The sequence below is a fragment of the Struthio camelus genome, chromosome 27 (genome assembly GCF_040807025.1).
Source record: "Struthio camelus isolate bStrCam1 chromosome 27, bStrCam1.hap1, whole genome shotgun sequence".
Lineage (NCBI taxonomy): Eukaryota > Metazoa > Chordata > Aves > Struthioniformes > Struthionidae > Struthio > Struthio camelus.
The window spans coordinates 5478790-5506774 of NC_090968.1; the positions used below are offsets into that span (position 1 = coordinate 5478790).

General features: G+C 70.5%; 1 protein-coding gene across 1 annotated transcript; it reads right to left on the reverse strand.

Annotated features, from left to right (window-relative positions):
• Positions 1-1737: 1737 nt before the first annotated feature.
• Positions 1738-27975, reverse strand: BMP1 (bone morphogenetic protein 1). The gene is made up of 20 exons (XM_068920702.1): positions 27752-27975; positions 16072-16185; positions 15835-15984; positions 15623-15740; positions 14396-14574; positions 14188-14293; positions 13248-13372; positions 11499-11614; positions 11088-11190; positions 10228-10344; positions 9924-10069; positions 9152-9347; positions 8911-9036; positions 8605-8765; positions 8296-8476; positions 3472-3597; positions 3274-3401; positions 2974-3187; positions 2605-2855; positions 1738-2281 (listed from the first exon to the last, which is right to left on the reverse strand). Exons 1-20 carry the CDS (start codon positions 27885-27887, stop codon positions 2147-2149), a joined length of 2928 nt encoding a protein of 975 aa, XP_068776803.1. The 5' UTR covers positions 27888-27975; the 3' UTR covers positions 1738-2146.
• Between the last annotated feature and the right edge of the window lie 10 nt (positions 27976-27985).

Below are 27985 nucleotides of genomic sequence, written 5' to 3' on the forward strand. Positions count from 1 at the left end.
ACCGGCTCTGCCGGGCCTGCTGCAGCCAAATATGCGGGGGTGCAGGGACGCTCTGCCAGGCACCAGGGCTTGCACCACCACCCGCGGGGAAACACCCCACTGGCTTCACCGGGAGCCCGAGGCACGAGGCAAAGCAGAGGGATGCAGGGGACAAGCACCTCTCTTCACACTTACCCGCGGGGCTCAGCGTCTCCCCGGTGCCTGGCAGGCTGAGCTCCTTAACCAAAAGGACACATGCAACAGGGGGGAAAGCAGGGCTGCGCGGGAGCAGCCAGCTCTCGGCACGGCAGAGCCCGGCACCAAGCACGCAGCGAGCAAGCGGGAGCTGAGCAATGCTGCCTGCATCCAGGAGAGGGTGCACAGCCGCCCCCCTCCTGGAGGCATGACGAGCATCGCAATTAGCTGATTGCTCTGCTCCTTCAGCTGCTGCTGCGGATTGACTGAGAGGCCTCGGCTCTGGCGGGGGCGCGTGCATGCCGGGCTGCACCGCCCAGGGCTGCCCAGGGCCCCGAAACGCAGCGTAAAACCCAGGCCGTGCCGGGGGCTTGCACCGATGTGTAAAGCAGAGCAGCGCCTTCGCGGCTCCCGGCTCCGGCAGATGGCCCGCGCAGGGCCACCGGCGCGTGCCAGGGCTGACGACACACTCGAGCCAGTGCAGGATCCGGCCGCCACGGCTAGTCTTTGATTGCGTTTTCCAAATAGATTTCGAGGGACAGCAGCCAGCTCTGGAGGCTTTCCCACCACCCGGCGCTGCCCGCTTCGCTCTCGCCCTGCTTCTCTTCTCCCTCGGCGCCGGCTCCTTGCTGGCACACGATGCCCTTGGGGAGAGCCCCCCGCCGCCGGCCGCGGCTCGCTGTCCCCTCCTGCCTGGCCCCGAGCTGCTCCCCGCCGGGTCCCTTCCGTCCGCCGGACGCCTCCGTCACGTCCCCATCTGCCACCAGCACCGCAGGGCTTGGGCAGGGCGCCCGCGCAGCCCCATCCGCCCCGGCCAGGCACAGGGTCACCGGCACCTCCAGGAGCAGGGTGACGGGGATGGCTCGCGGCCATGCCTCGCGCCGGGCTCCCTTCCTCTTCCTCCCACGCCGTCCCGGCCGGCTCGTCCTTCTGCTAGGAAAAGCACCTTTGCGCCGGCGGGAAGCCCTGCGCTTCCCTCCCCGGCAGGCTTTGCCGGGAAGCGTGGGCTCGCTCCCGCTCCCGCTGCTGGACTGGCTGCTGGAATAACGGCGGAGACCCTCGCGCCCGGCCCGCCCGGCGCTGCCCTTGGCTTTGCCGCGGCGCGGCCGTGGGGCGCCCGCCTCCCCGGGCTGTTGGGCTCTGCCCCGGGGCCGGGCGGCCGGGCACGGGGCCGGCTTTGCGGGGGGCCGGCGGGGGCTGGCGCCGCGGCCGGCGCCGGGCTGGGCGGCCTTGCGGGAGCTCTGCAGGATGCACCGGGCCGTGGAGAAGGTGATCTTGCCGGAGAGCTGCCTCGGGGCGCGCGGCGCCTCCAATCCTCTCCTCTCGGCCAGGCTCATGGTGCCCGCCGCCGCCCCGCCGGCCCCATGGCCCCGCCACGGCTCCTGTGACGTCACCGCCCGCCGGGATGACGTCAGAAGTTTGCTCGCGCCTTCCTCCCGCGGCGCGGCTTCGCCCCGGGAGCGGGGGGCGCGCGGCGTAGGCGCCGGCAGCAGCCAGGGCGGCGATGCCCCGACTCGCCCGCGGGCACTCGAGAGCAAAGCGATCCCAAGCAAAGAGGCCGTCGGCGTCCAAGTACGAGAGTATTTATTACACCGTTACAAGAGAGAGACAGCACCTTGTGTGTGTTGGGCTCTTCCCGGTTACTGGTTTGTACATTCAGAGAGCTGCGAAGGGGAGCGGGTGCCGGCCGCGGCGGGCGTCCCCGCGCCGATGCCCCCGGCCGGGGGAGCGACCGGCCGGGGAGCCCCCCGTCGCCCGCCCCGCTGCCCCCCGTGCGCCCGCCGGCGCCCGAGCCCCGGGGCCCCTGCGAGCGTGTCTGAGTGCTGAGGTGGGCTGTGTGCTCCTCTGGGCAGTCCGTGCAGGGGAGCGCTGCCCCCTTCCTCCCGGCCCTCCTCCTCCTCCTCCTCCTCCCGCTGCTGCTGCTGCTGCCCGGCCGCGGCGCGGGGCCGGCCGGGACGGGGCCCGCGGGCCGTCATTTCCTCGTGTGCAGCGTGTCCTGGAACTTGGTGCTGGTGTAGCGCAGGTGGAAACCCTTCTTGTTGATGGTGTCGTCCGAGTGGAAGCGGATCATCACCGAATCGCCGGCCGAGTAGACTTCCTCCGGCGGCTGGCGGGCAGCGAGGGAGAGAAGCGGTCAGGGCCCCGGGCTCGTCCCCGGCGGGACCCCGGCCCCCTCCCAGGGATGCTCGAGCGTCGGGGCCCCGCTCGCTCCGTCGCCCCGCTGGGCTTTGCTTTGGGAGGGCGCCAAGGGTGCAAAAGCCTTGCAATACTCGCAGCGACGCCTGCCAGCTGGCGCTGCTGGCCTTGGGGACGCAAGTGGGGATTGCACCCTTGCTTAGAGCCCCCGATACCCCCGGGCGTGGGGCTGAGCCGGCCGGGGCGGGGGCCTGGCTGGAGCCGAGCTGACGCGACCCCAGGCATGGCGCTCACCCCGGACCCGCAGTATCGGCCCAGCCGGGGGGCCGTGCCGTCGTAGCCGTCGAAGAGCTCCATGTAGTCGTAGCCGCAGTCGGCCTCCTCCTCGATCTCAAAGGTCTGGAAGATGAGCTCCACGCCGTAGCCCTCCTCGGCCATGATCACCCACTCGCAGTCCGAGCCGCCCGGGTAGTTGTTGTCCCCGAACTGCGCGTGCGAATACAAGTCCTTGGTCTTCACCTCGGCACGCATCTGGCCCCCGCACACTTGGGGAGAACCCAACAGCGGGGAGGTTAGGAGGCGCGGAGCCCGCCGGCGCCGTGTCCGCGCGGGGCGCCCTTCCGTGCCCCCCGCCCGCACGTCGCCCGACCGCCTCGCAGGTACCTGTGGAGTGCGTGGCCTCGAAGCCCTTCTTCTGCACGGAGTTGTCGGAGATGAACTTGAGGAACATCTTGTGGCCGGAGGAGACGAGGGGCTCGGGCTCCTTGGCGCCGCAGAACCTGCCCAGCACGGGGGCTTTGGCGTCCCTCCCGTCGTACACCTCCAGGTGGTCGTAGGCGCACTCCTGCTGCGCTTCGATGTCCAGCTCCGTGAAGGTCTGCGGCGGGGAGAGGAGCCGGCCGCGCTCAGCCCCGCCGGCCCCGCTGCCGCCCCGCTACACCCCCCCGCGCCGCTCCACGTTACCAGCTTGACGCGGTGCCCCGCCGTGGTGGTGATGGCCCACGTGCACTCCTTCTTGCTGGGGTACTTATCGGGCCAGTTGGGGCTGGTGATGGTCCCGGAGATGGACGTCACCTTGTGGTCGCAGCCGGCTGCGGGGAGAGCGGGGCTCAGGGCCGGGGCGCCGGCACCGCCGCCGGCGCCGGCACGGCCGGGACCCACCTTCCTTGCAGTCGTGCTGGTTGTCGTGCAGCACGAAGCCGCTGCGGCACTGGCACTCGTAGCTGCCGAAGGAGTTGAGGCACTCGTGCTGGCAGCCGCCGTTGTTCTTGGAGCACTCGTCCTTGTCTAGGAGAGAAGGGACGGGGCGCGGGTGAGCGGGGCGGCCGGCCGGCGGGCGGGCGGGCGGGCACGCGTGCGGCGAGGCTCGGCCGCTGGGCAAGCGAAAGCCCCGGCGCTGCCCGGCTCGACGCTCCGGCGCCCGCGGCACCCCGCGCCGGCCGGTCCCGACCCGCCGCCGAGCCCGGATGCGCGTCCGAGGCGAGCGACCAGCCAAGCAAGCGCCTCCGGCCGGCAGCGAGCACGCGTGCGTCCTTGCGGCTCCCGCGCCTGGCGCGGGTCTAAGAGAGGGGCGGTCGTCGCCCGGGCTCGGCGCGCCGTGGCCACAACCGTTACCTGCTGACGGTACGGACGGGTAGGCAGAAAAACACACAGTGACAACCAAAGATGCACAAGAAAGACCAGGACGCGGGAGTCCCTCTTTACTCATCGACAGGAAATGTCACAGACACGATAAAAATCGGAAAACAAGGTCAACTGGTCAATGACAAACCGGAGAAGTCTAAAAACAACGGGAAAGGGGGCCGGGGCGGGGGGGGGTGGGGGAAGGGGCTTAAAACCACCCCCTCTCCAAAAAAAAAAACCAAAAAAAAAAAAAAGGGGAGGGGGGCCAACAACCAGTTCTGTCAAGCAAGGGGCTGCGGGGCCGGGAGCGCTGGCGGGAGCGAGGCTCCGGCCGCCCGGCCCTGCTCCCGCGGCGGCTGGCCGGGGCCGTGGCGTTCCTGAGAAAGACAGAGCGGGCGGCGCGGCTCAGGAGGGGCTTCGCAGCCGCTTCTGCAGGCGAAACTTCAGGCCGGGCGGGCGGGATTTCGGGGGCTGCAGCTGCTGCTTCTTCTCTGCAACGAGACACAGAGACGGGGGGGGGGGGGAAGAGGGGGAGCGGGGGTGAGCGGGGGGCCGGCGGCGGCGGTGGCGGCGGGCGAGCGGAGGCGGTGGGGCATGCACAGCGGCCAGACTCGAGCGCGGGCACCGGGCAAGCAGGCAGGCGAGGGCCGGCGCGGGAGAGGCGCAGCTGCCGCCAGCCCCCGCGGGAGCATCCCGGGGCCCGGCGCGGAGCAGCTCTGCCGAGAGGAGGAGGAGGAGGAGGAGGAAGGCGCCGGTGGCTCCGGGGAGGCTCAAGCCTTGCTGGCGGCTGGCAGCTGCCCTGCTGGCGGTCCGGGCGGGCTGCGGGTGGCTTTGCCTTTTGCGAACCGCTCGGGGACTGATGCCGCAGGGGTTTGGGGGCGGCCAGGCCGGAGGAGGCGCGGGGAGGCTGTCGGAGCGGGCTCTGGGCTCGCCTCGAGCAAGGAGGCCGCCTGGGTCGCCCTTACTTACCTCTGAGGTGCCACAACCTGCCTGAGGTCTCTATCGCCGTGCCAGGGCCGGGCACCATCCTCTCCCGGTGCGGGAGCGCGGAGGGACGCGGGCTGGGGTACCCCCGGGAGCCTCCGCTCCGGGCACGGGCGCGACGCTCCGAGGCGCCGGCTGGGCAGGGAGCGGGGAAGGGCTGCCGCCGGGACGCCCGCTCCGGCCGTCTCGCCGGGCTCTGGGGCCCGCTGCTCCGTCCTGGCCCTCGCCCGCCCGCCGCCGGCAGCGCTTGGCGCCTCCTCTCCGTCCTGGCCGGTGCGGGGAAGCCAGCAGGAAGCTCGCGCCAGCGCCCGGAGCAGCCCCCGGCCCCTCTCCGTGCCAAGCTCGCCGCCCCCGTGCCCAGCGCCCTGCGGTGCCAAGCGGCGAGGAAGGGGCGATGCCGAGGGAGTGCCGGCGAGCGGCTCCCTCCTGGAGCCGGCGGCGAGAGGGGGCTCGTGCCCCAGCCCGGCCCCGAGACACCCCGGCGGGAGATCTGCAGGCGCCCGAGCCCCTGCTCTTAATACGCCTCTTAACACGAGGCTGTAACCTGATGTCTCCTAGGTCTGACTGAGGACGCGAGGCGGAAAGGCCCGTTTTGGGATGGGAAGGGGCTTCTCGCGGGCCGGGCAGGATGAGAGCGGCTCCAGCAAAGGGGGAGCGTGTGCGGCATGGCCCCGCAGGAAGGACCGAGGGAGCCTGGGCGGGCGAGACAAGAGCGAGAGAGTTGGCAGAGGAAAGAAGCCCACGGGCATGGTGTCTTTAGCAATCCTTTATTCTATCAGCTCGTTTATTGAACGAAACGGTGACGTGCGCTTACAGTTATCCCAGCATACAAACTACGGGTCTGCTCCTGCTCTCTGCCCCGCAGCCCCCTGCAGACCGCGCCTGACGGCCGGGGCCCTCGGCGCGCTCTCGCGCCCGCATCCGCACGGCGCGCCACCGAGTCTGCACCTAGCTGCCTTCCTAAAAGCCCGCCACGCGCGGCGGTGCCGAAACGCGGCCGCCTCCGGGGCACCGCGCGGCCGCGATAGCAGCCCGGCGCCCGCCGGGCACGTCGCGCAAAACGTACAGCCGGGAAGCAACGCTCCGGGGCCCGACGGGGAGAACGGGGCAACGTACCTGGGTGCGGGCACCGTGGCAGGCTCCCTCCCGGGCGAACGCTTCCTTACGCGCTAGCTGAGCGCCTCCGGGCTTGCAAAGGAGCAAGCCGGTTCCTGCTACTCTGCCGGGCGCCCTGTCCGTGGCTGCCTCGTGCCGCTCTCCTTCGCGCCTCCGAGGGGGAGGGCGATCCCGTCCTCGCTTTGGGCTCAGCGCCCGAGCAGCGGGGGCAGCGAGGTTTCCCGCGGCGCCCAGAGGCTGCCGGGATGCGATGGCAGTCCGAATCCGAAGCGCTCGGGGCGAAAGGGGCCGCAGGGAACGAGAGCCCGGCGGCGGCGCGGAGACCCTCCGCGGTAAAAAGGAGCCGCGTGGGAGATGCTTCGCCCAGGGCTGGCTGAGAAACGCTAGCCAGGGTCAGCGCCCCGGGGGACGAGGAGCCCCTGGTCTGGCCGAGTCCTCCGGCGCGGTCCTGCCGACGGGAAAGCCCGGAGACCTGCGCAAAGAGAGGCAGAGGAGAGCGTTTGGCGGCCTCGGGAGCCTCCCCGGGCAGGGGGTGCCCGAGCAGACCGGCGACGGGGGCCTGGGGAGCGCCGCGCGTCCCGGCGGGAGGCGGAGGAGAGCGCAGGCGAGGGAGGCACGGAGCAGCCCCCGGGCACGCCGCGGCGGGGGCATCCGGCCCCGGGGCTCCCGGGAGGGGGCCGGCGCCGACCCCGGGGCGCAAAGAGAGGAGACTCACCCGGACGCCCCGTGGTCCCGCTGCCGCTCAGCCGCCGGGCTTTCCTGAGGTCTCTCTTTGCTGGAGGGTGGTGACTCCTGATGGCAGGGCCAGGCTGGGCTACCTTACTTGCCTTGGTTTTAATTAAAAAATAAAGCAAAGATACTATACCCCCGGCCCGGCAGCGGGCTGCCCTCGGGTCTCTGCTGCTCCAGCCGGCTGCAGGGGCTGCGTCGGGAACGGCCGGCCGGTGCCCGGCGCCGGGAGGAGACTCCGAGGGCTCGTTGGGACACCAGCTCTGGTGGCCCTCCGCAGCCATAGCCGAGTGTCCGTGCTGCCTTAAAAAGGCCTCGATGGAGGGGGGGAAAAAAAACCCACGGGAGATGCAAAGAGCTCCATCCTCCCAGGCCCCAATCTGGAGCACTCTGGAGCGCGCGGTTCAATCCAGCCCTATGCAGGTGGTGCTGTTCACAGCTCGAAGCTGGGCTGATGTCCAGGGGGCCGGGGCTGGGGCTGCGCCAAGGAGAGACCCTCTCTTGCACGAGGGTCTCGCGCCAGCCCCCGGCCGGGGGACGCGCACGCCGCGGGCTGCAGCCGCCCGGCGCCGCGTGGGGCTGGCCCCGCGTCGAGCTTTGCCATCGCTTGCGGTGAGTTTTGCTTCGTGTCCCCGTCCCTCCCCCCAAAGACCAGGCAGAAGGTGACGCTATCTCCTGGCGGGGCGGCCCGGGAGAGGAGAGAGGAACACAGAACAGACAGGAATAAGCAGGTAATGGTTTTCGGGAGCACCGACTGCTCTCCGCAGACCTGAGACGTCGTGGCGGCCGGATGCCCCCCGAGGCTCTGCCGCCCTGCTCCGGCCCGGCCGGGATGCCGAGCGCCCCGGGAGCCCCGTGCCGGGCAGAGGAGCGCGCGGCGCCCGCTCCGGACACGGCCCGTCGCGGCGAGCGGAGACAGAGCGGCCGGGCGGCGCGGACCGCCGTGCCCCGTGCAGCGTAGCGGGGTCGTGCAGCGCAGCCAGCAGCGCAGCGAGGCAGGCGACGCGCCGCGGGCAGGCACAGCGGGGACCCGGCGGCGGGACGGGGCAGCGGGGACGGGGACGCCCTCGTGCTCCTTGCGGCGACGCGAGCCGCGGGAGTGCAGTGCCCGGTCTGGGGCAGGGTTTTGGCGGGAGGGGGAGCTGCTCCCCGGAGCTGCCTCTGGCTCCCCCGGGGCCGAGCCTGTCCCGGTCCCCAGCGCTTGGCCGGCCCTGCTGCAAATGAGGTTTTCCTCAGGCCGAACTGGCTGCTGCCGATGCAATGAGCCCAGACTCCTGGTTGCCACAGGCCTGGGGTGGCTGTTTGGGAACCTCAGGGGAGCATCTCAGCAGCTACAGTAGGACCTAATTGCCCCCAGGAAAGGCAAAAAGCCCAGAGAGGCAGCAAAAACCTGGCGGGAGCCCGGCTGCCACCTCCGTGCAAGCTGGAGCGGTTGCAGCCTCTTGGAGACCGGGGACTGCACCCCCGGGCGCGGGCAGGCGTTAGCGAGGGGTCGGGGACGCGGGGAGGGACGGCTGGGCCGCGCGGCTCTACCTGAGAAGAAATGGGCTTTGAAGCCCTTCTTGGAGACGGTGTTGTCCGACTTGAACTCGATGCGCATGTTGTTGTACTGGGAGGTGATGACGTCCGGCTTCTCGGCGCCGCAGAACTTGCCGTGCAGCTTGGAGTCGGCGGTCAGCCCGCTGCGCACCTCCACGAAGTCGTATTTGCACACCTGCGGGGCCCGGGCAGACGGGGCAGGGCTGGGGCCGCCGCGGTGCCGCCCGGGGCGCCCGCCAGCCGCCGGCCGCCTCGGCCCGGCCCCCGGCCCCTCCGCCCAGAGCGGGGACCCGCGTCACTCACGTCGTTGCCCTCGGTCTCGAAGAAGTCGAACTGCAGGGAGATGCGGTACTGGGTGGGGGCCACCAGCTGCCAGATGCAGTTCTTGTTGGGGGGGTACTCCTTGGGCCACCCGGGGCTGGTGATGGAGCCGTTGAGCTTGGTGAGGAAACCTCCGCAGGCGGCTGCGGGCCGGGAGGCACAGAGCGGCGTGAGCAGCCTTCCCGCGGCGCGGGGGTCCCCGGCCCCTTGCAGAGGGCAGCAGGGCTTGCTTTTTTTTTTTTTTTCCCCCCTCCCTTCCTCCAAAAAAACCTGCCCTCCGGGACTCACCCTCGCAGCGGCGCTTGTCGGAGGCCAGCTCGTAGCCCGGGTCGCAGGCGCACTTGTAGCTGCCCAAGGTGTTCACGCAGCGCTGCTCGCAGCCGCCGTTGTTGGGCCGCGAGCACTCGTCCACCTCTGGGCGCGGGGAGGCAGAGCGCGGCGGGGCTCAGCGGCCGCCCGGGGCTGCCGGACCCCGGCGCACGCAGCGGGGCACGGCAGGTCCGTCGCCCCCGCGAGGGACGCCCCGTACCTTTGAAGAAGTTGACGGCGAAGCCGGCTTTGTTGATGGAGCCGTCGGAGACGAACTTCATCCAGAGCTTGTTGGAGGTGCTCTTGATGTCGTCCGGCTTGTCGTAGCCGCAGTAGCGCCCGATGAGGCTGCTCGACTCGCTGCTGCCGTCCCGGATCTCCAGGTAGTCGTAGGCGCAGCTGTCGTGGCGCTCGATCTGCGCGGGCGGCCGGGCATCAGCGGGGTGGTGCTGGCCCGGCCGCGGCCGCCCCGTGCCGTGCCCCCCAGCCTGCCGGGCACGGCTTTCCCCGCGCTGCCGCTCCTCCGTCCCGGCGGGGCTGCGGTTTGGTGCCGCTGTCCCACGTGGGGAAACTGAGGCACGGAGGGTGAGCGCTGCGGAAGGGCAGCGCAATGGGTCAGGGCGGGAAGAGCAGCCCAGAGGCTGCCGCTGCCCCGCAGGAAATCATGCGCTCTCGCTTTTAGGCAGATGCCACTTTCTCACCCCAGGGGGGCTGGACGGGGAGGGCGGAGGGGACCTTGCTGCCCAGCTCCAGCCGGGACCGCTCCAAACTGTGCCCCGCTCCGGGACCGCGAGCCTGGGCGCAGCCGCCGGCCCCCAGCCCGTGACTCCGTTTCCTCGCCCTGGGGATCTCCGTGGCTTTGCTGACCAAGCCTGGAGGCACGCAGCATCCCGCCGGAGCGCGCCTCCGGCTGCACCGCTGTGCACGAGGGGACGACGGCGAAAGGGCCGGGGGGCGGGCGGGAGGACGAGCTCAGCCCCGGGCGCGCGCACCTCGAAGGACTGGAAGGTCAGGCCCACGTGGAAGCCCTCGGAGACGGTGATCTTCCAGACGCACACTTTGCTGGGCCGGTAGTCGTCGGGGTAGTTGGGAGACTGGATGTGCCCGTTGTCCTTCTTCACGTCCCCGCCGCAGATGGCTGGACGGGAGACGAGGTCGGAGCAGCCTGAGCCAGCCGGCACCGCCGCCGAAGGAGCCGGGCGCCCCGCGGCGTCCCCAGCGCCGAGCCCGACCCGGGATACCCTCCCGGCCGGGGGCTCCCGGCAGCCCCCTCCCAGCCCTGCCAGCCCGCGGTACCTTCGTAGACGGCGAAGAAACCTTTGCCCACCCAGTTGCTGCTGCTGCGAAACTCGACCCAGAGGCGGCTGTCGGTGGAGACGATGGGCTCCGGCAGCTTGTTCCCGCAGAACCTGCCTGGGGAGCAAGGCGCGCTCGGCTGCCCACGGGGCCGGTGCCTCCTCGCCCGCACGCCCCGGGCGCCCGGCTCTCCCGGCCGGTCCCCACGCGCCTCCCCACCGAGCCGTGGAGCTTCCCCATGGCAAAGGGCTACTCCTTCCCCCCAACTGCTCTCCTACTTTTCCGGCCATTTTGCAGAAATCGGGTGCTTCTGGGAGGGGGAGCACCCAGAGCACAGCGCCAGCACTGCTACGCGGGAACGTTCAGCACGTGTTGGCGGGGATGAGACACCGGGACGGGACCACGTTACGGGCAGAGCCCTCCCCGGGGAGCTGGACACGCGCCGGCCGGCTGAATCAGCCTGGCTGGCTTGCATCCGGGGCAGCGTGGGCTCGCGAGCTGGGAGTCGGCAGCTGCCCCCGATTCACCGCCGGGACCTTTTTAAGGCCAACTGTTCCCCCGGGGGCCGGGGGCATGTTGCAGAGCAGCAAGCCCAGAAGGGTAGGGGGCCACGGAGTGGGTGGGGGGGGGATTGAGGGCCCCGGTGCACCCCACGTCCCGCTCGCTGTGCCCATGGGGCACCCTGAGCCCCAGCCTCTCCGAGCTCTTCCCCGTCCCTGGCCGCTTTGGCGTGTCCGGCCGGGAGGGCCGAGCCGGAGGGGAGGGAGGCAGGGGCAGGGCCGGGAGTCGGGGCGCAGCGTGCCGGCGGCCCCCAGCGCGGCACGGCGTGCCGGCCGGGCCAGGCGATCCCGGTTGGTTACCTCGCAGCGTGGCCTTTCTCCAGAACCCGTCTCTCACCTCCACGTAATCGTACCAGCACAGCCGGCTTCGGTAGAGGTCCAGGGTGGTGAAGTTCAGGATGATCTAGGAGGGCGGGTAAGAGTGTGGGGTGAGCCGGCCCCGGCCCCTCCGGCCAGACCCCCGCGCCGAGCCCGTCTGCCGCGCCGCGTGCTGGGAGCCAGCGGCCCGGCTGGCGCCCGGATCTGCTCCTCGGCCAGGGCACGCGCGAGCGGGGCGCCCGCGTTTCAGCCGCGGGCTGCTCTGGGCGAGCTGGGTGCAACGGCCCCGGGGTGCGCCGGGGCCGGGGGCCAAAGCTGGCAGCAGGGAGAAGGGAAAGATGGGAGCGGCGAGGAAGAGGAAGGCTGGAAGGAGCCGGGGCGAGCGCGCGGTACCTTTTCTCCGGGGGTGACGGAGATCCTCCAGACGCAGTGCATGTGGGCAGAGTATCCGTTGGGGAACTCGGGGGAGGAAAAGTTGCCCTGGCTGTCCTGGAGCGTCTCGCCACAGGCTGGGGAGAGAGGGGCGGGCGGGGGTCAAGCCTCGCGCCCGAGGAGCCCCCGGGAGCGCATCGGCGCGGAGGACCGGGCTTCGGACCCCGACACCCTCCTGCTTTCCCACCAGACGCGTCCCCCCTTGGCCGCGCCTCCGCGCTCTCGCCGCCCGAACCGCCGTGCCGGAGGAGCGCTCCGCGAAAACCCGCCGGCGCCACGTGGCCGCTGCAACCCCGAGTCCCACTTCGGTGCGGAAAAACCCCCAAGACCTCCGGCGCTCCCCCCTCCCCGGCGGCTGGCGACGCTCCCAGCCGCCGTCCCCGCTCCCGCCGCTCCGCCGTCCCCCCGCGCTGGCGAGCCCGGCCGGCTCCGGGCAGGTTTCGCTCGGCCGTCCCTGGAGCGAGCCCAGCGCTGCCATCTGGAAGCCACATGATGCCGCGGCGGCGAGCGAGCGGCGCTCGGCTGCCGCTGTCCCGCAGCCAAGGCGGGCGGCCCCCCGCCTCCCCGACCAGCGCGGGGCTGCCGGGGGGCCGCGAGATGAAAGGTGGAACGGAGAAAGACGAGGAAAACCCGGGCTCAGTGCCTTCCCCCCCCCCCCCGGTTTTACAGTGGAAACAAAGGGAAAGCAGGGCTGCAGAGGTGCTTTTTTGTGTGTGTGTGCGCGTCTTTCTTTAACTGATCTCTTTTCCTGCTCGGCTGGAAGCGAGGCGCTCGCAGCCCTGCTCCCCCGCGGCCCCGGGGCGGCGAATGCGAGCTCCCCGCTGCAAGGGCCCGGCTGGCGGGGACTCTAACAAAGGCTTCCCTTTTCCAAGCGGCTAATTAGCCGCTGGAATTAAACGGGAGCGCACCGAGGGACAAACTCCTTGCAGATGTTGCAGGCGAAGCCCCGACCGTGTGCCCGGAGCTGGTGCCTTGCACCGATCTGGGCAGCGAGAGGTGCCGGGAGCAGAAACGGGGCTGTGCCGACGGCCCCATCCCTGCGGCTCCTGCAGGGCGCCGACCCGGGAGGCAGGACCCCAAAGGGTGCCGACGGCGCTGGGGTGCCCCTTCCCCGCCTCCGTCGCAAGGCTCCCGCTGAAATCCCCGCGCGGCCGGTGGAAAACCCGCGACCCGGCTGTTCACAGGCCCTCGCGGCTCTCCGGGGCAGACAGCGGCCGGGAGCCGCCGGCCAGGCGAGGACGCGGGAGGCAAGCGCGAACCAGGCGTTTCGCACGCTCCCCAGCTCGTCCGCCAGCGGCTTCTCCTTGCCCTCGTCCCAACATCTGCCGGACGGCGGATGCCAAAGGAGGGGTCAGCGGGCGCCTCGCCGAGCCGGGGCGAGGATGAGAGCATCCGTCCCGTCTGCGCTCCCGAGCCCTCCCTGACGTCAGGCTCTTCCCGTTCATAACGCCGTGGGAAGCTGCGGCCGGGCCACGCTCTCCCGTCCCGCGGGACCTGCTCCGGCCCCGCGTAAGGCTCAGCCGCGCTGCAGCCAAAACGCCCTCCCGCTACTTGCCTTTCGCTCAGAAACAGTGCGGGAAGGGGCAGCGTCAGGAGCCGGGCAGCCCGCTGGGTGTCCTCTGGCAGGGAGGTCCCAAGGAGCGTTTTTTCCCACCGGGAAGGGGGCACCCAGGCAGACGGAGCGCGGCTGGGCGCGAGGGCGGCACTCACCCGGGCAGCGGTAGAGCTTGCGGGCCTGGGCGATGTCTCCTTTGCTCAGGCGCGTCCGCTGGCCGATGGCCGGCCGGACCCCGTTCACGTCATACTTGGGCAGGATGGTGTCGAGGAAAATGCCCCTGGGAACAGAGCAGAGAGAGGCTGAGCGGCAGCACGGGAGCCGGGAAACACCAGGTCCGGGGCCGCTGTGCACTGGCGGGGGGGAAGGATGCTAAAAACAGCCCGTGTAATTAGAGCGCGGCGCCGGTGAGTCAGCCGGGCCGCAGGGCGCGCGACGCCGACGGGCCGTGTCCTCGCCCGGCCGCGGAGGGTGACGGCGGGGACAGCGTCGTCCCTGTCCCTGGAAGGGCGTCAGGGCCGGGAAACGGCCCCGTCCCTCCTCCCGCTGCTGCTCGCCCCCCGGGCCGTCCGGCGAGGCGGTGCACAAGCCTCATCCTGCGCGCACCGAGGGAGAGGGGGGCCTGTGCCCAGCGCAGCGCTCAGCGCCGGGGCTGGGCGTACTGAGCCGCTGCAGGGCACTTGTGCAAAGCCTTTGCTCGGGGGGAAATCAGGCCGTAATCAGCTCAAAAAAACAGTAGAGTTGGGCCACGGGAAGCCCAGGGCAGCTTTGGAGATGGGCATCATCCGCCAGCGGGTGATGGATGGGCACAAGGACGTCAGAGCTTGCAGGAGAAATACGCCGGGCGAGGGGCAGCCCCGCTCGCGGGGACCAGCCCGGCGCCGCGTTGGGGGCCGGGACGCGGTGGCAGAGCCACGCGGGAGCCCGGTGCCCCGGGGAGTGGGGGGGCTTCTCCTCCCTCCTGGCAACCCACCTCGCTACCAGCCAAACCGGTCCTCCTGCCACGTCCCCCTGGCAGCTCTCCATGCCGCCGGCCCGCGGGAGGCAGGCAGCGCGCGGGCGGGCGGGCGGGCGAGCGGCGCCTTGGACGCGTACCTGGAGAAGGTGTTCCTGGCGTAGTGCATGATGCTGTCGAAATCGTACGTCTCGCCCAGCGACTCCACCTCCTCCGGCTCCATCTTCAAGAAGTTGTACTCCTGCCCTGGGGAGGCGAGCGGGCGCGGGGCCGCGGTGAGGCTGCCCGGGGCAGCGGTCCGCCACGGGGAGACCGGCGGAGGAAGCGGGGTGGAGGCCGGTGCCCTACCTGGCTGGATGTTCTCCCGGATGATGGAGACGTGGTCGTCCCGGTCGGGGCGCGTGTGCTCGTGCCAGAAGCCGATGACGTGGCCCAGCTCGTGCACCACGATGCCGAATTTGTCGCAGTTTTTACCGATGGAGATGGCCTGGGGCCCCCCTCCTCTGCGGCCCACGTAGGAGCAGCACCTGGGCGGGGGGGGGGGGCAGAGCGGGGTGGCACCGGGTTCGCCCCGGCGCTGGGGAATTCCCAGCCCTTTCCCAGGCGCTGGCATGACTCAGGCCGCGTGCAGCGGCCTCCCCGCTTCCCGCTCGGAGGCGAGCATCTGGAAAGCATTCCTGCAGCCTCAGCTCTCTGGAAACTTGAGCCTGCCTGCCCACGACCGTAGCTCTGCCTGGAAACCGGGATGGCTCAGCTCCGCTGGGCTCGGCCGGCCCCGGCGCCCCGCGGAGCTCCCGCTGGGCCCGTCCTGCTCCGCCGCCGGGCCCCTGCACCGCAGCCCGACGCCTCGGCTGCTGCAACCCCTCTGCAAGGCTGCCGGCTCGGAGACGCTGCGGCCCCGAGCCGGCACTGCGCCCACGCAGCGCTGCCGGCGCCAGGGCGAGCAGTGGCAAACCCTGCCGCCGGGCGGCCTGAGCTGATCTATTCCCGGGGAAAGCCTCCTCCTAACCGCCATCTGCTTGGCTTGGTCTGTGCCCCGGAGCGCAAAGAAGTTGATCCCTTCCAAACCCCTATTTCCTTTGGCATGATCCGCGCAAGCCTCCACCGGTGCAGCGCCGCGGCCCTCCGGCCGTCCCGCAGCAGCGAGCGCCGCCGGTCAGAGGCACGGCCGCGCGCCTCCTGCGTGGCTCCGCGCAGCCCTCTCCCGCCTCGGAAACCCCATGCCCTGCTGCTCGCAGGGCGATGCCCCAGGCCAGCATTGAGCCCACTGCAACGTGGGCGTTTCAGTGCCAAGGCGCATCAGCGGGGCTCGACTTGGCCCCTTGCACTCGCACAAGCCGCAGCGCAGCTTAGTTGCAGCTGAGCATCCCTGGCAAAGGGGGGGCTTCGGCTCTGCCCGCAGCGCTGGGATCCTGCTGCCACCCCCGGGGCAGCCCGCTGCCGTCCGCGGGCGCCCCGCAGCATCCATGCCAACGGAGGATGGATGGGGCCGCTGCCGGCACGGCTCAGCATCCCGCCGGCGTCTCCGGGCACCCGCTCCCGCAGCCGGGGCCGGGGCGGCCACCCCCGGCTTACCCGCAGGGCCGGTAGGTGAAGACGATGTAGCTGTCCTCGTCGTTGCGCTCCAGGAAGGTGACGCAGGTGTGCTTCTCCCAGTGCCGCATGGCCTGCCGGAAGATGGCTCGCTGGCTGCCTGCGAGGGGGCGCGGGAGGCCGTCCGTCAGCCGGCGGCGGGGAAACCGAGGCCCGCCGGCGCCCGGCCTGCCGCCCGCCGCCCCGGCACTCACCGCTGAAGTTCCCGCTGATCACGTAGGGGATGACGCCGTCGGGCCACACGCGCTCGGGCCGGGACGTGGCGGCGCGGCGGCTCCGCGGCCGCTGGCCCTGCCTGCCGCGTCTCCTCCGGCGCGGGCCGCCGGCGCTGGTGCCGTCGCTCCCTGCGCGGAGGAGAGCGCCGGGAGCCCGGGAGCCCTTCGCGACGCCCCTCGCGGGGTCGGCGCGGCCGGCCGCCTCGCCGGCGGTACCTGAGGAGTTGGTGGGCAGCCGCCGGACGGTGTGGTGCCTCAGGTCCACGATCCGGTCCACCTGGAAGAGCCGCAGGTCCTCCTCGTCCAGGGCGATGTCTCCCAGGAAGGCAGCTGGGGAGCCGCGGCAGGACGGGGTTACGGGGGAGGAGGCGGCGCGAGCCCACGCGTTAAGCCCGACCCTCATTTCTCACCCAAAAGGAGCCGGTGGTGGGGGGGGGGGTCATCGATTTCAAAGCTCAGGTTTTGAACCCGCGGGTGTTTTGGGGACCAGAGCTGCGACGGGGAAACGCTCTGGGCTGGTCACACTGCAGAGGGACGTTGCTTTGCAAGCAGACGGCAGAGCTTCCCCCCGCGAAGGCACGCTCCCTGCAGAGCTAAGCCCGACGGACGGGGGACGGACCCGAACAGACGGACGCCCCTCGGGCTGCCCCCGGGCAGAGCCCGCGCTGGGGCCCTCGCTGCCTCCCCACGCGCTCAGCCTCTCCCCGGCCCGGGGGAGAAGCCCATCCTGACCCAACGTGCCCCCGAAGATGAAGGCAGGCCCTTCCTCTTCCTCCCTCTGCGCTCCCTCGCTTTCCGTTAATTGCAAGCAGAGCACGGCCAGGGAAAGCAAGTGTGGTGCTGGCTGGAGCTGCCCCCGTACTTCCCGGCCCGCTGGAGCAGCAGCTCTCCCAGCAGCTGGAGCCAGCGCGGCGCTCACATCTGGTTTGCATAAAGCCGGGTCCACGTCTTTTTAGGGTTTCTATTATTATTTGTATTGCAAAATTGTTTTAACCCAACACTGCATTTGGGAGTCCCTTCCTGCATCCTCCTGCCACACACACACCTCCCGGCGTGAACTCCGACAGCCACGGGACGCTCGAATAACCTCCGATCCATCTGCCACTGGGAATCGAAGCCATATGGGCCGGCCGCGCGCGCTGGCACGGGGCGCGCCTCCCGCTGCGCCCTGCCCCGGCCGGAGCAGAGCCGGCCCCGAGGCCGTGCCGGGCGGGGGGCGTCCGTCCGTCCGTCCGTCCGCGGGGCCGGGGCCGTGCACGGGGCGCTCCCTCCAGCACCGCTCCGCCGAGGCGGCTGGCGGCCGAAGGGCAGGGCTGCAAAACCCTGCCTGCCGCCGGCTTTTTGGGGCGGTCGAGTTATAAGGCTTAAGAGGCTCAAGTGCGCGCTGCGGATGTGGGAGGGGATGCAGGGTGGGTGCGCAGGTCCGCACGCCGGGAGAGAGCCGTGAGCCCTCCCGCAGCTCCTTCAAGCCAGACTCATCGCCGGCGTCCTCCTGCGGCCGCGACCGCCTGCAGGACGCAGCCCTCCCCGGCTACCTCTGCGGCCGAGGCCCTTCCTCCTCCTCTTCCTCCTCCCCTGCTCCCTACCCACCCTGCTCCCTGGAAACCCTCCGGGAACCAACGGGTGGCCATCAGCTGCAGGATGCAGCTCCCGGCTTCGGGACTTGGCCGGCAGCGAGCCTCCGGGGCCGCGGCTGCCAGGGAAAGGCTGCGGCGTGCGAGGCAGGGCTGGCCGAGGTCAGGCAGCGCCGCGGCGCCAGGGCAGCCGGGCCGTCGGCCGCGGGCTCGCGGGCTGCAGCCGGCTCCTCGCCTGGCGCGGGGGCTCGGCGAGCGCCTGCCCTCGCCGGCGTTTCAGGGCACGAGGCGCGCGGGACCCGGGCACGGCGGGGAGTCAGGCGGCTGGATCGGCTAGTGCGCGAGCGGGAAGCCGTGCCAAGCCCGTGCTCCAAGGCAGTTAACAAGTGGATCCCAAAAGAGCCACTAATTATGAAAACGAGACAGGACACTTCGCATAACCCAGGAAACAAGAGCCGCGGGGACGGCGGGCGAGGAGCAGCCTCGCAGCCGCCTGGCCCGAGCCTCGGGCTGCGCGCGCCGCCGAGCCGAAGCCCCTGCCCGTCCCCGGCCCCGGGCGGGCGCGTCGGGCACGCCGGCCCGCGGAGGCGGCAGCCGTGCCGCAAGGCTGCAGCAGGAGGGCAGAGCACGGAGGGAAGCGGCCCCGAGCCTCCCCGCGCTTCCGCCGGGAGGGACGCGTCCGGACGGGCAGCGCGCCGGGGGGACCAGGGCCGCGAGAGGGACGGAGAGCAGCGCGGCGAGGACGTGCCAAGAGCCGCCTGGAAAGACAAGGGAAAGTAAGCTCGCTTACAGCGGAGCAAGCGCCGCCGGAGCCAAGTGATATAGAAACCATATGTGAGGGATTTGGGATACGTGAGAGAGCCGGGCAAGCGAACGCGGGGACGTGGGGCTGCATTCGCAGCCGGTGCAAAGCAGCCCGGCTCCCCCGTCCCGCCGGCGCGCCAAACGGCTCGGCAGCAGCGGCAAAAGCACCTCGAAAAATCCCTCGGAGCCCCTGGGGAGGGAAGGTGGCTTTCCGCTCGCGGAGGGGACGTCAAAGGCGCGGGGTGGAGGAGAGGAGGTGTCCTGGCAGCGATCCCCGTAAGGACACGCTAGGGACAGCCCAGAGCGTTGGATTTAGAAACTTCCACGTTGGTTTGGGGTTTTGCTGTTTCCTCCCCTCCGCAGCGGAGCGGAGGCGGCGCGGGCAGGCGGCGGCGGCCGGCCGGGAGCCGCCTCGCGCCCGACGGCAGGAGCAGCGCTCGCCCCCCGCTCCTTTTTTTTGTTTGTTTTTCTCTCCCCCCGAAAGCAACACTCACACCCCCAGCTCCCTTTTTTTCCCCAAGGCCGCAGCCACATGCCGGCAGCGATAAGCGCAAGGCGAGAGCTGGGCCCCGCGTGCGCGAGCGCGACGGTGACGCCGGGCAGCGGCACGGCTCCGGGGCGGCAGCAGCGGCGCGGCCGGGGGCTGCCTCCGGCCGCAGACGGCACCGCGGCTTCGGGCGCTTGCCAGAGCCAAAGGAAACGTCTGGCGGGGGCCAGGCTGCGGGGGGCAGGGCCCAGGACGCCTGGGCCCTCGGCCGCGCGAGCGGAGCAGCCCCGGGCTGGAGCGGGAGCAGGGACAGCAGGGACAGGGAGCCAGGAGACCCCGGCGGCTCCCTCTCCAGCCTCGGAAGCGAGCGGGGCTTCGCTGCGCGCGGGAAGGGGCTAAAGCGATCCGCAAAGGAACGGCGCCGGCTGCTCCGGCGATACGAGGTGAAGCGGGGCGGGGGGAATCTGTTTGCCAAAATTCCCGAGACGCTGCTAATTTCCCGGAGGACACTGGCGGTAACTGATGCCGCGCTGCTGGGACTTGCTTATCTCCCGCTAGCATCGGGGCTGGCGGTGTCAGCTGTTTGCCGCTCGCAGGCGATAGCAGCCGAGCCGCCGCCGAGCGCGTCCTCCGACCCCGCCGGCACCCAAGGGTCCCCGCCAGCCTCCGGGGAGCTCGCGGCCCGGCGGGCCGAAGGTGCCGGCCCCAGCCCGCCGCCGCAGGCAGTCGGGCACCTGTCTGGGCTCTGCGGAGCACGCGGGAGCCGGCGCCAGCGTGGCCGCGGCCCGCGGCGGCAACGGCCTCGGCACCGGCCCCGCGGCTCCCCGGGGCCGAAGGCAGCACGGCGGGAAGGGGCCGGGCCGGCTGCATCCCGCAGCGTGCGGGAACGGCCCGCCGCGGCCGCCACGCGCCGTTCGGCCACGCCGGCACCCCGCGGGTCGGCTGCACCCTCGCGGGGGAAAGCGCCCGGGAGAGGGGGAGACGGCGCAGGCAGCCGGCGGGGAAGCCGGGGCCAGCGGGTTTCTCACGGCAGGGCAAGGCATCGCCCTCCCTCCCCCCCGCCAGGCTGCCCTAATGAAGCTGTTTAATTAGGGGAGCGAGGAGCAGCGGGAGGGTGCGGGGAGGCAGGGTCGGGGCAGAGGGAGGTCCCTCTCGCCGCGGTTCGCCCGCGCTCTGCAAACACAGCGCCGGGCACCAGCGCCGCCAGCCTCAGCGGCAAATATCAGCGTGCCCCGGCCAGCGCCAGCTTGCGCCGCGCTGCCCCGCCGGGGACCCTGCGCCGTCCCCGCATGGGATGCAAAAGCAAAGAGCAAAAGCAAGCAGAAAACCACCTGCCATAGGGGACCTGCCACGGAGGGTCCCCCGAGCCCTTCAGCCCCGAGCCATCCGCAACCGCAAGCATCCCTAGGCCAGCTTTGCTCGCCTCGAGCCTCGGTTTCCCCATCAGACACCCCACAGCCACCCTGAGCCCGTCGCCTTATTACTGCAAAGGCTGAGAAGGTGGCGTTGGCCCCCGTGCCGCTGGCAGCCCGGCCCCGCGGCCCCGCGTGAAAGCCCGAGGTCTGCGCCAGGCACCAGCGGGGACGGGGCTGGGGAGCTGCCGCTCGGCGATGCCGGGAGCGCCCCGCACACCCCCGGCCCGACCGGCGGCCGGGAGATAACTCAGCCCTCCACTGTTGTTTGACTTTTTGTACTGTTTTTTCTTTCGGGTTCTTAGAACAATGATGTAATCCCAGGGCTGAATATTTAGACAAACAAGGTTTTTATTCGGACACAGGCCAGCCCCTGAAGCACCCCGTCCCAAGGCTGCAGGCACGCTCCTTCCAGCGTGCGCAGCTCGGCCGCCATCCTGACGTTTCGCCAGGTCCCTCTGTCCCCTCCGCGTCCCCGTGCCTGGCCCCTGTGCCCCCACCTTGGCATGCCGGGGATGCAGCAGGTGCTCAGCATCCTTCACAGCCTCGGCCGAAGCAAGCGGGGCAGAGGGGAGCCGACAGGCCTGGGGACCTCTGCCGAAGGCCTGGCCTCTCCCATATCGCTGAGATTTCCGGATGAGCCTGACCTCAGACTCCGTCAAGGCTGGGAATTGCGTTGCAGGAAAATAACGCAAGGGAAAGGGCCCGCGAGCCCACGGCGTGAACGTGATGTTCTGGTGAGCATGCAAAAGCAAACAGATTGGTGGGAGAAACCTTGGCAAAGGAGAGCCAGCAGATAAACAGGAGAGGATCATGTTTCAGGTCAGTCTGGGCTGAAGGAGCCTGGGCGTACAGCACCCAAGGACGAGGACGGGCCCCTGCGCCTGCCCAGCTCCCCACCAGCCCGCCCGCGAAGCCGGAGCAGGGCCGGGAAGCCGGTGCCTCGGAGGACGAGCAGGAGTGTGGGAGAGAGGGAGAGCCGTGGCACACGCTCGCCCGCGGCGCGAGCCGGCTGCCGCATGGAGCGACGCTGCTCCGGGGTACATCCACCCGGCTCTGGCCGTTCCAGCGCTCCTTGAACTGGGATTTACAGCTAGGTCTGGGTTTAACGGCCCTTCCTCAGTAAGGCTTTTCTGCATGAATTTATCCAACCACCGCCTGAAACCATGCACACGCTTGGCCCATGAGCTCCTATGGCGAGGGGTCCTGCGGCACCCTCGTGCTGCGCAGGGGAGCCCACCCTTCCCTCGCTGCTTTGCAGCTCTGCCTGGTGCCAGTGCTGCCGAGCCCTCGTGCGAGCCCCAGCCACGTGCATCGCTCCCGCTCCCCGCGCGAGCCAGGGCCACGCACCCGGAGGAGCAGGGATGGGATCGAGGTGCCCAAGGGGAAAGGGAAGGAGCTGCTCTGCCCAGGCCAGAGGTGCAGTCGGGGCAGGACGGAGCAGAGCTGTTTCAAAGGTGCATCCAGGCTAGTAAAGCCTCGGAGTCAACAGAGCAGCATCCTACTGGCTTCGGCGAGCCATTAACTATGCGAGGAATGCTCCTCGCGCCTCCCCCTTGCTGGCTCGCGCCAGCCCAGCTGCACCCGCAACGGGTGCCGCTTGCTGCGAGACGCACGGGGCCGCAGGAAAAGCAGCCGGCGCCCCGCGAATGGGTGCCCAGAGCATCCCTTCTCCCTGCTCGGCTGCCCCCAGGCTCGGCGGCTCGCCCTGCCCGGGGACAGACGGCGGCTGCCAACAGAGCCAGAGCCAGAGCATCCCTGGGAAGCGCCCGCCGGGGGGCCCGCAGGGATGGGAAAAGCTGCCGGAGGCTGCTGTCTCCTGCCGAGGCTCTCGCACCAGCTGCCGGCCTCATCCTGCTCCCACAGCCTGTGGACAAGCCAGCTCCTCTCCCCAGGATGCCGGCGTGGTGCTGCGGAGACCGCCGGGCCGGGGGGGACGGGATGCAGATGCAAAGCAGAGGCGAGCTCGGCCCTCTCCTTTCCTCGCGGCCGCGTCGCGCAGCCCCTCTCCCGGTGCCCCTCGCCGGCAGCCGGAGAGAGGGAGCAGACAGGCTGTAAACGCCGGGGCGAGGAATATTTGCTTTCCCAGAGCTCCTTCGTACGAGCACGGCCGGCACAATACAGGAATTCAGCCTCAGCGGCTGTGCCGGGAGGCAGGCCAGCTCGCGGCCCCTCAGGGAAACTGAGGCACGGGCAGGATGGCGCTGGGCAGCACTGGGGAAACCCCCGCCAGCCCTTTCCGGACACCAGTGTGCAAACAGCCGGCACCGTGCCAGCCTCAGCCGTTACCAGTTCGCTTTGGAGCTGGGGCTGGGATGAGCGACCTCTTGCACCCAAGGAGAGCCCGGTGCCCTCCTCCACGCACGGCTCGCCTGTGCGGGACGGGACCCCGGAGCGCGTCCGCACGCGCCAAGGCGCTCCCGCGGAGGCACCGACATCCGCCTGCAGCCTGCTCCCGGGCAGCGTGCCCCCTTTCATTCCTGTGCCGACTTTGGCCTTTAAATAGTCCCATTTTTCTCCGTGCTGCCTGCTCCCTGCAGCACATTCCCAGCGTGCCGGCACAGCCCCGGCCCGGCCTTCTCGCCCCCCGGATGCAGCGAGCGCGTCAGCCTGCTCCCCCGTCCCCGGGTGTCGCTGCGCCATCCCTGCCCAGGCATCCCCCGGCCGGGAAGCCCCCGAGGTCTCCGCGCGGCGTCCGACGTGGCGACGGCTTCCAGGGCTCGGGCTGACACCTGGCACGGCGTCTCCGCTCGGCGTTTCCAGCTGCTCACCACCTTCGGCCTCTTGGCTTGCTCGGGCAGCCTATAATTAGCGACTCGTGCGCTCCGGCCCCTGCTAATTGCGGCGTGGGGAGGCCCCGGCGCTGCTGGCCCCGGGGGCCGCGTGGGCACGGGGCCCTGCCTGGCCGTCTCCGCGTGCCGGGAACGCTCTGCCCGGCGGGCGCGGGCAGAAAGGGGCGCTGGGCAAGGGAGAGATGCTGCAGTTCAGTGTCCTACGCGGAGGGATGTCTCCTCTCCCCTCTCCTCTCCTCCTGTCCTGCCCGTGCGCCCCTTTGCAATCCTCCGGTCTGCCCTCCCACTTTGCACTCCCCCAAAGTCCTTCCTGAGCTGAGTTAGCCTCCGAGGCAGAGCTGAGCGCCGGCGGCTTCCAGCACCGGCCCCGCACGACGTTGCAGCCGGCACCTGCGCGGGCTTTGCCGCTCCGAGCACCACGGTGAGGGGCTCGGACCCCCGCCGGGGGCTGGCGACACTGCAGCATAGCACAAAATAAGTAGCCGGGACGAGTTCAGCAGAGCCTGGCCTCTAGCAAACATGGCCAGCGTCAGCAAAGAGTTTCCAGCTAATAAACGTCCAAGGGCAGGTCGCGAGGAGGAGAGAGGGTTTGATCACTCCAGGGGAGGATTTTCCTACTGCTCCTCTTCCGTGACAGCAGACGGAGGAGAAAGCCTCCTCCAGGGCTCAGCGTGGAGGACGCAGGGCCAGGAATGAAACCTAAAGCATGTCGGAGCCTCTGGGAACAGGCGGAGAAGCAGGGGGAGCGCTGCGGGGAGGCGCGGGGAGGTGGGGCGGGCGCACGCTCTCCCCGCCAGCGTCCCACGCTGCTGGCCCCGGCGCTCGGCAAAAGGAGAGCTGCTGCAAAGGGAAGGATTTGCAGCCCCCAGGCCCATCTCCGCATCCGTGTGAAGGAGCCGCGCTCTCCTGCCCGGAGCCGGAGGCGGCCCCGGCGGGACGGCACAGCGGCAGGAGCCCTGGCGGTGGCTGCCGCCCGTGTCCTTGGTGCTCGGCGCTGGCTCTGCCGTGCTGCACCGCTCCCGGGACCTCTGCACGTCTGCTCTGGCGACAGGCAGATGCCCCCAGCGTGCCCCTCTTGCTCAATCTTCTAATCACCGCCCCGCGCCCAGGCACCGTTTAACTCTTCCCGAGCTTTGCTCCCAGCCCCCGGGCCGGGCCGGTTAAATCCTCACGCAGCGCTAGAGAGGGTGGTCTTCTCCTTGCCTTCTGCATGCCCAGCGGGCGGTTTCGCCAGGCAAGGCCCCCCCGAATAAACGTAACGGTGGCGACCGACAGGCCTTCTGCCGGCCTGGACTTGGCTGTAAGGACTCTCCGTCCAGCGCACGATATCCCCCAAACTACCCCTGCACGCCGACCCATCGGGGCCGTGAATGCCGAGCGCCTCGGGGCCGGCAGCTCGGCATGCTGCCGCAGACCTCCGGGAGCCTCGGCAAAGCCACGGGCAACCTGCAGGGCATGTTCTCGCCCGGAACAACTCCCTCCATGGCGGAGAGAGGCGCCAGGCTGGTCGTGAAGATAAAAAACGGCAGAAAAACCTCCCGCAAGATGCTGCACGGAGCTGGCTAGCGCCGCTCCCGGCCAGCCCAGCGCGGCCGCCTTTCCCCGTTGTCCCTTCTCGCCCGGCTGCTTTGTTCTCCCCGGCCCGGGGGGGCCCCGAGACGGCGCGCGGCCCCTCCGGCCGCGGCTGCCGCCCGCCGTCCCGTCTGCGTGCCGGCCATGTGTTTCCCAGCGCCGGCACAGCAGCGGATAAGCCTCAGGAAGTGCCATCTCCCTCTCGACACGACCCGCCGGCGAGAATCAGCAGCGGGAGGATTTCCCAGGCTGCCGGGAGACTCCCGGGGGGGTAACGAAGCCGGGCACGTGAGCCCCCGGCCTCGCCAGGGGAAACCCACCCGCTGCCGGCGCTCCGCGGCACCCGGCGCCGGCCGAGAGCCAGCCGGGCCCCCCGGGCCGGGCAGGGCAGCCGGCCCCGCAGCCCCCCGGCGCGCCGCCGCGCCAAACGGGTGATTACACAAAGATAAAGCAGATCCCGGGACCCGGCAGAGACTTACAAGGTCTCTGCGCCGCCCCGAGCCCCAAACCGCAGGCCTCCCGCCGGCCCCGGCTCTGCGGGTGGATTTTACCCGGCATGAATAAGTGACATATAACGGCTGGAAAATATTTTTGGGCAGCTTGACAAGTGTGACTGCAAGCAGTAGCCTCCGTCGACTACGCCTGGAAAGTGTAATCTAGGTGAAACCCAGGCGTCGGGAGCCAAAGCGCTCCAGGCGCGTCTGGGAAGCTCGGCCGCCCGGCGAGGGGGGGGTCGCGGCCGCCCGGTCGAGGAGCCGCGCGGCGGGCTCCGGGCTCGCCCCTGCCCCGTTTGCAGAGGCCCTGCCGCCGCTGCCGGGCAGGCGCCGCGCTGGGCGGCCGCGGTGCCGGCGGGCTCCAGCCCCGGCGGGCAGGCTGGCACGGCCGCCGGCAGCACCAGCCCACCGGCCCCCCGGCTTGCGCAGGCAGCCCGGGAGGCGGCGGCGGAGCTCGGGGGCGCCGGGAGCTTGCTGAGGAGCTCAGCGATTCCCGCTCATCTCCCAGGGCAAGGCAAGTGCAAACACTCCAGCTGGACATGTTTGGTTAGCACTTACGCAGGCTTCGCAAACAGACAGCTCTGTGCAAACGCTATCGGGGCCCTTTTCCCCGCACGGCAGGCGGGTCGGATGGGAGCGACCTGGCTCCCTTTGGCAGCCGGGCACCCCGGGGGAGCGGCGCGGGGAGGGCTGCGGCCGGGCCCCAGCCTGACCGCCGCTCCGCTCCCCGCCGGGCACCGAGACCGGGATATCCTGCTGGCCCTGCAAAGGGAAACGAGGGCCGCAGCGGATTCCTCCCTCTCGGATGCCTGGGGACTGATCCAAAGGCCACAGCTCCCAGCCAAGTCCCGCAGGTGCCCTCTAGGTGTCCGGGCAGCCGGGGAAGCTGCCCGGGATAGATGGGGAGGCCGAGCAGATTGCACAGCCGGCTCCTTCCGTCCCGGCCGCTGGCACCGGGGCAGGGCTGACGGCATCGCCCTGCCCCGGGCGCGGGGCGGCCGGGAGCGCTCGCGGCCCGCGGGCAGCCGTCCTGCCTGGGCGGGCGGCCTCAGGATACCTCTGGCATGAGCTGTGCAGAGAAAACCAGATTCCTTTCCTGGCTCGTCCCCTCCCGCCGCCTCCTCTCCCCGCAGCCTTGATGGGAGCCGCAGCGGCGAGGCCTCAGCGCTCAGCTGTTTCCGGCGCTGCCTGAATCCCAGGGAAACTCGCTGCCCTGCTCGCCTCCAAACAAAAACAACTCCCCGCGCGGGGCGAAGGGAGAGCCCGGCGGGCGCCGCCGAGGCAAGCCTCCTCCGCGCAGCGCCGTGCGCGCCCCCGCCTCGCCGCGCGCCCGTGCCCTTCGCCCGCAGCGTCCCGGCTTCTCCTCGCCAGCCCCGGCCCCGCGCGGGGCTCGGCGGGCGACAGGGAGCCCGGCCGGGGCAAATCCCCTGCTCGCGCGGCGTTTCGCAGGGCCTGATCCCCCACTGGGGCCTCTGGGCATAAGCACAGTAATTGAATTAGTCACATAAGGATCTAGTAAACGCGGACGGGAGAAGGAGGGGAAAGCAGCCGCCTCGCCGGTCCCGGGAGCAGGAACCGCCAGGGTCTCGGCTTGTGCAGCACCGGGGAGATAAGGGGCCTTCCCCTCCCGGCAAAGTCATCCCCAGTTAGTTCAGCTCCTCAACAAGTAAAGTCCCATCTCTCCCTCGAGGCACAAGCTGAGCAGAGCCTCCAGCCGGCTCTGCCCGGACAGTTTTGCAAGCCTAGCTGTTTCAGCCCGGGAGGGCAGGAAGGGAAGGATTTTTGGCCAGAAAAAGCCCTCATGTAGACAAAGTTATATCAACAGACGCCTTCCAGCGCAGACAATGCCATTAAAGAGAAACGTGATCCTCCAGCCTGGACGCAAGACCATCCTGCGAGACCCAAGCCCTCACCTCTACGCTCTGCCCTGAGCAGGGGGGTCTCTCCCGTGCCTCAGTTTCCCCTCCTGCCCTTTCATCTCCTTTATCTTGCTCGCGAGGTCTCGGAGACAGGGACTATCTCTCTGCAGCGCCTAGCCCGCTCTCAGCTGGGGCCTCTGGACGCTTCCAAAATATGAATAACAACTCAGCAATCCCCTGACCCAGCTTGTTCGGCAGCGCGGAGATAAGAGACTCAGCAGAGATGGACCGATGGCGCTCGGCCCGTTAGCAAACACCGCCTGGGCTAAGCCCTGCTCCGCGCAGGGTCCGTCCCGTCCCAGGAGTCCCGCTCAGTGCCAGCCCAGCCGGCCCCGGATGGGACGAGCTTTCTCTTGCTGCGGTTTGTAAGTGAACAAAAACGCCAACTGGCCACGAAGCCTCCAGGCAGGGATCTCGGGTCTGGCCCGTGCCGCGCTGGCCCCAGGGGCTTGGGGGCTGCCAGCCCTGCCCGGCCGGGGTGCCAGCACCCGCCGCCGCTGACAGCCGACGGCTGGGGCCGCGGAGAGAAAGCGGGGCGCGGAGCCAGCTGCCCCCGCGGCGCTCCCCAGCCCGAGCGCAACCGGCTGCATCCCCCGAGCGGGGCTCGGCCGCGGGCAGCCCGCGGGGCCAGCGCGGCGCCGGGGAGCCCCGGGACCCCCTGCGAGCCCCCAGGCCGGGGGGGTGGGGTGGGGGGTGGCCGCGGCGCGCAGCCCGCGCTCGCGTGCACCCACGCGCGCGCGCACCCACGCGCACCCACGCGCGCACCCAGCCGAGCGCTGCCCTTTGTCTGCACGCCGGCCCCGGGCGCGCATCCCCGCGGCGGGGCGCCGGCCCGGCCCTACCGGCTTTGCAGGGGTCCTTGTAGTCCAGGGGCTCGGCGTCCTCCTCCTCCTCCAGCACGTAGGAGTAGTCGGGGAAGTGCATGGCCCGGGCCAGCAGCAGGCACAGGAGCAGCCCGCAGCTCCGCAGCCCGGCCATGGCTCTGCGGGCAGGCGGGCAGGAGCGAGGCCGGGAGGGCGGGCGGCTTTTTTTTTTCTTCCCCTCTTTCCTTCCCTTCTTCGCTCCCTCTTTTTTTT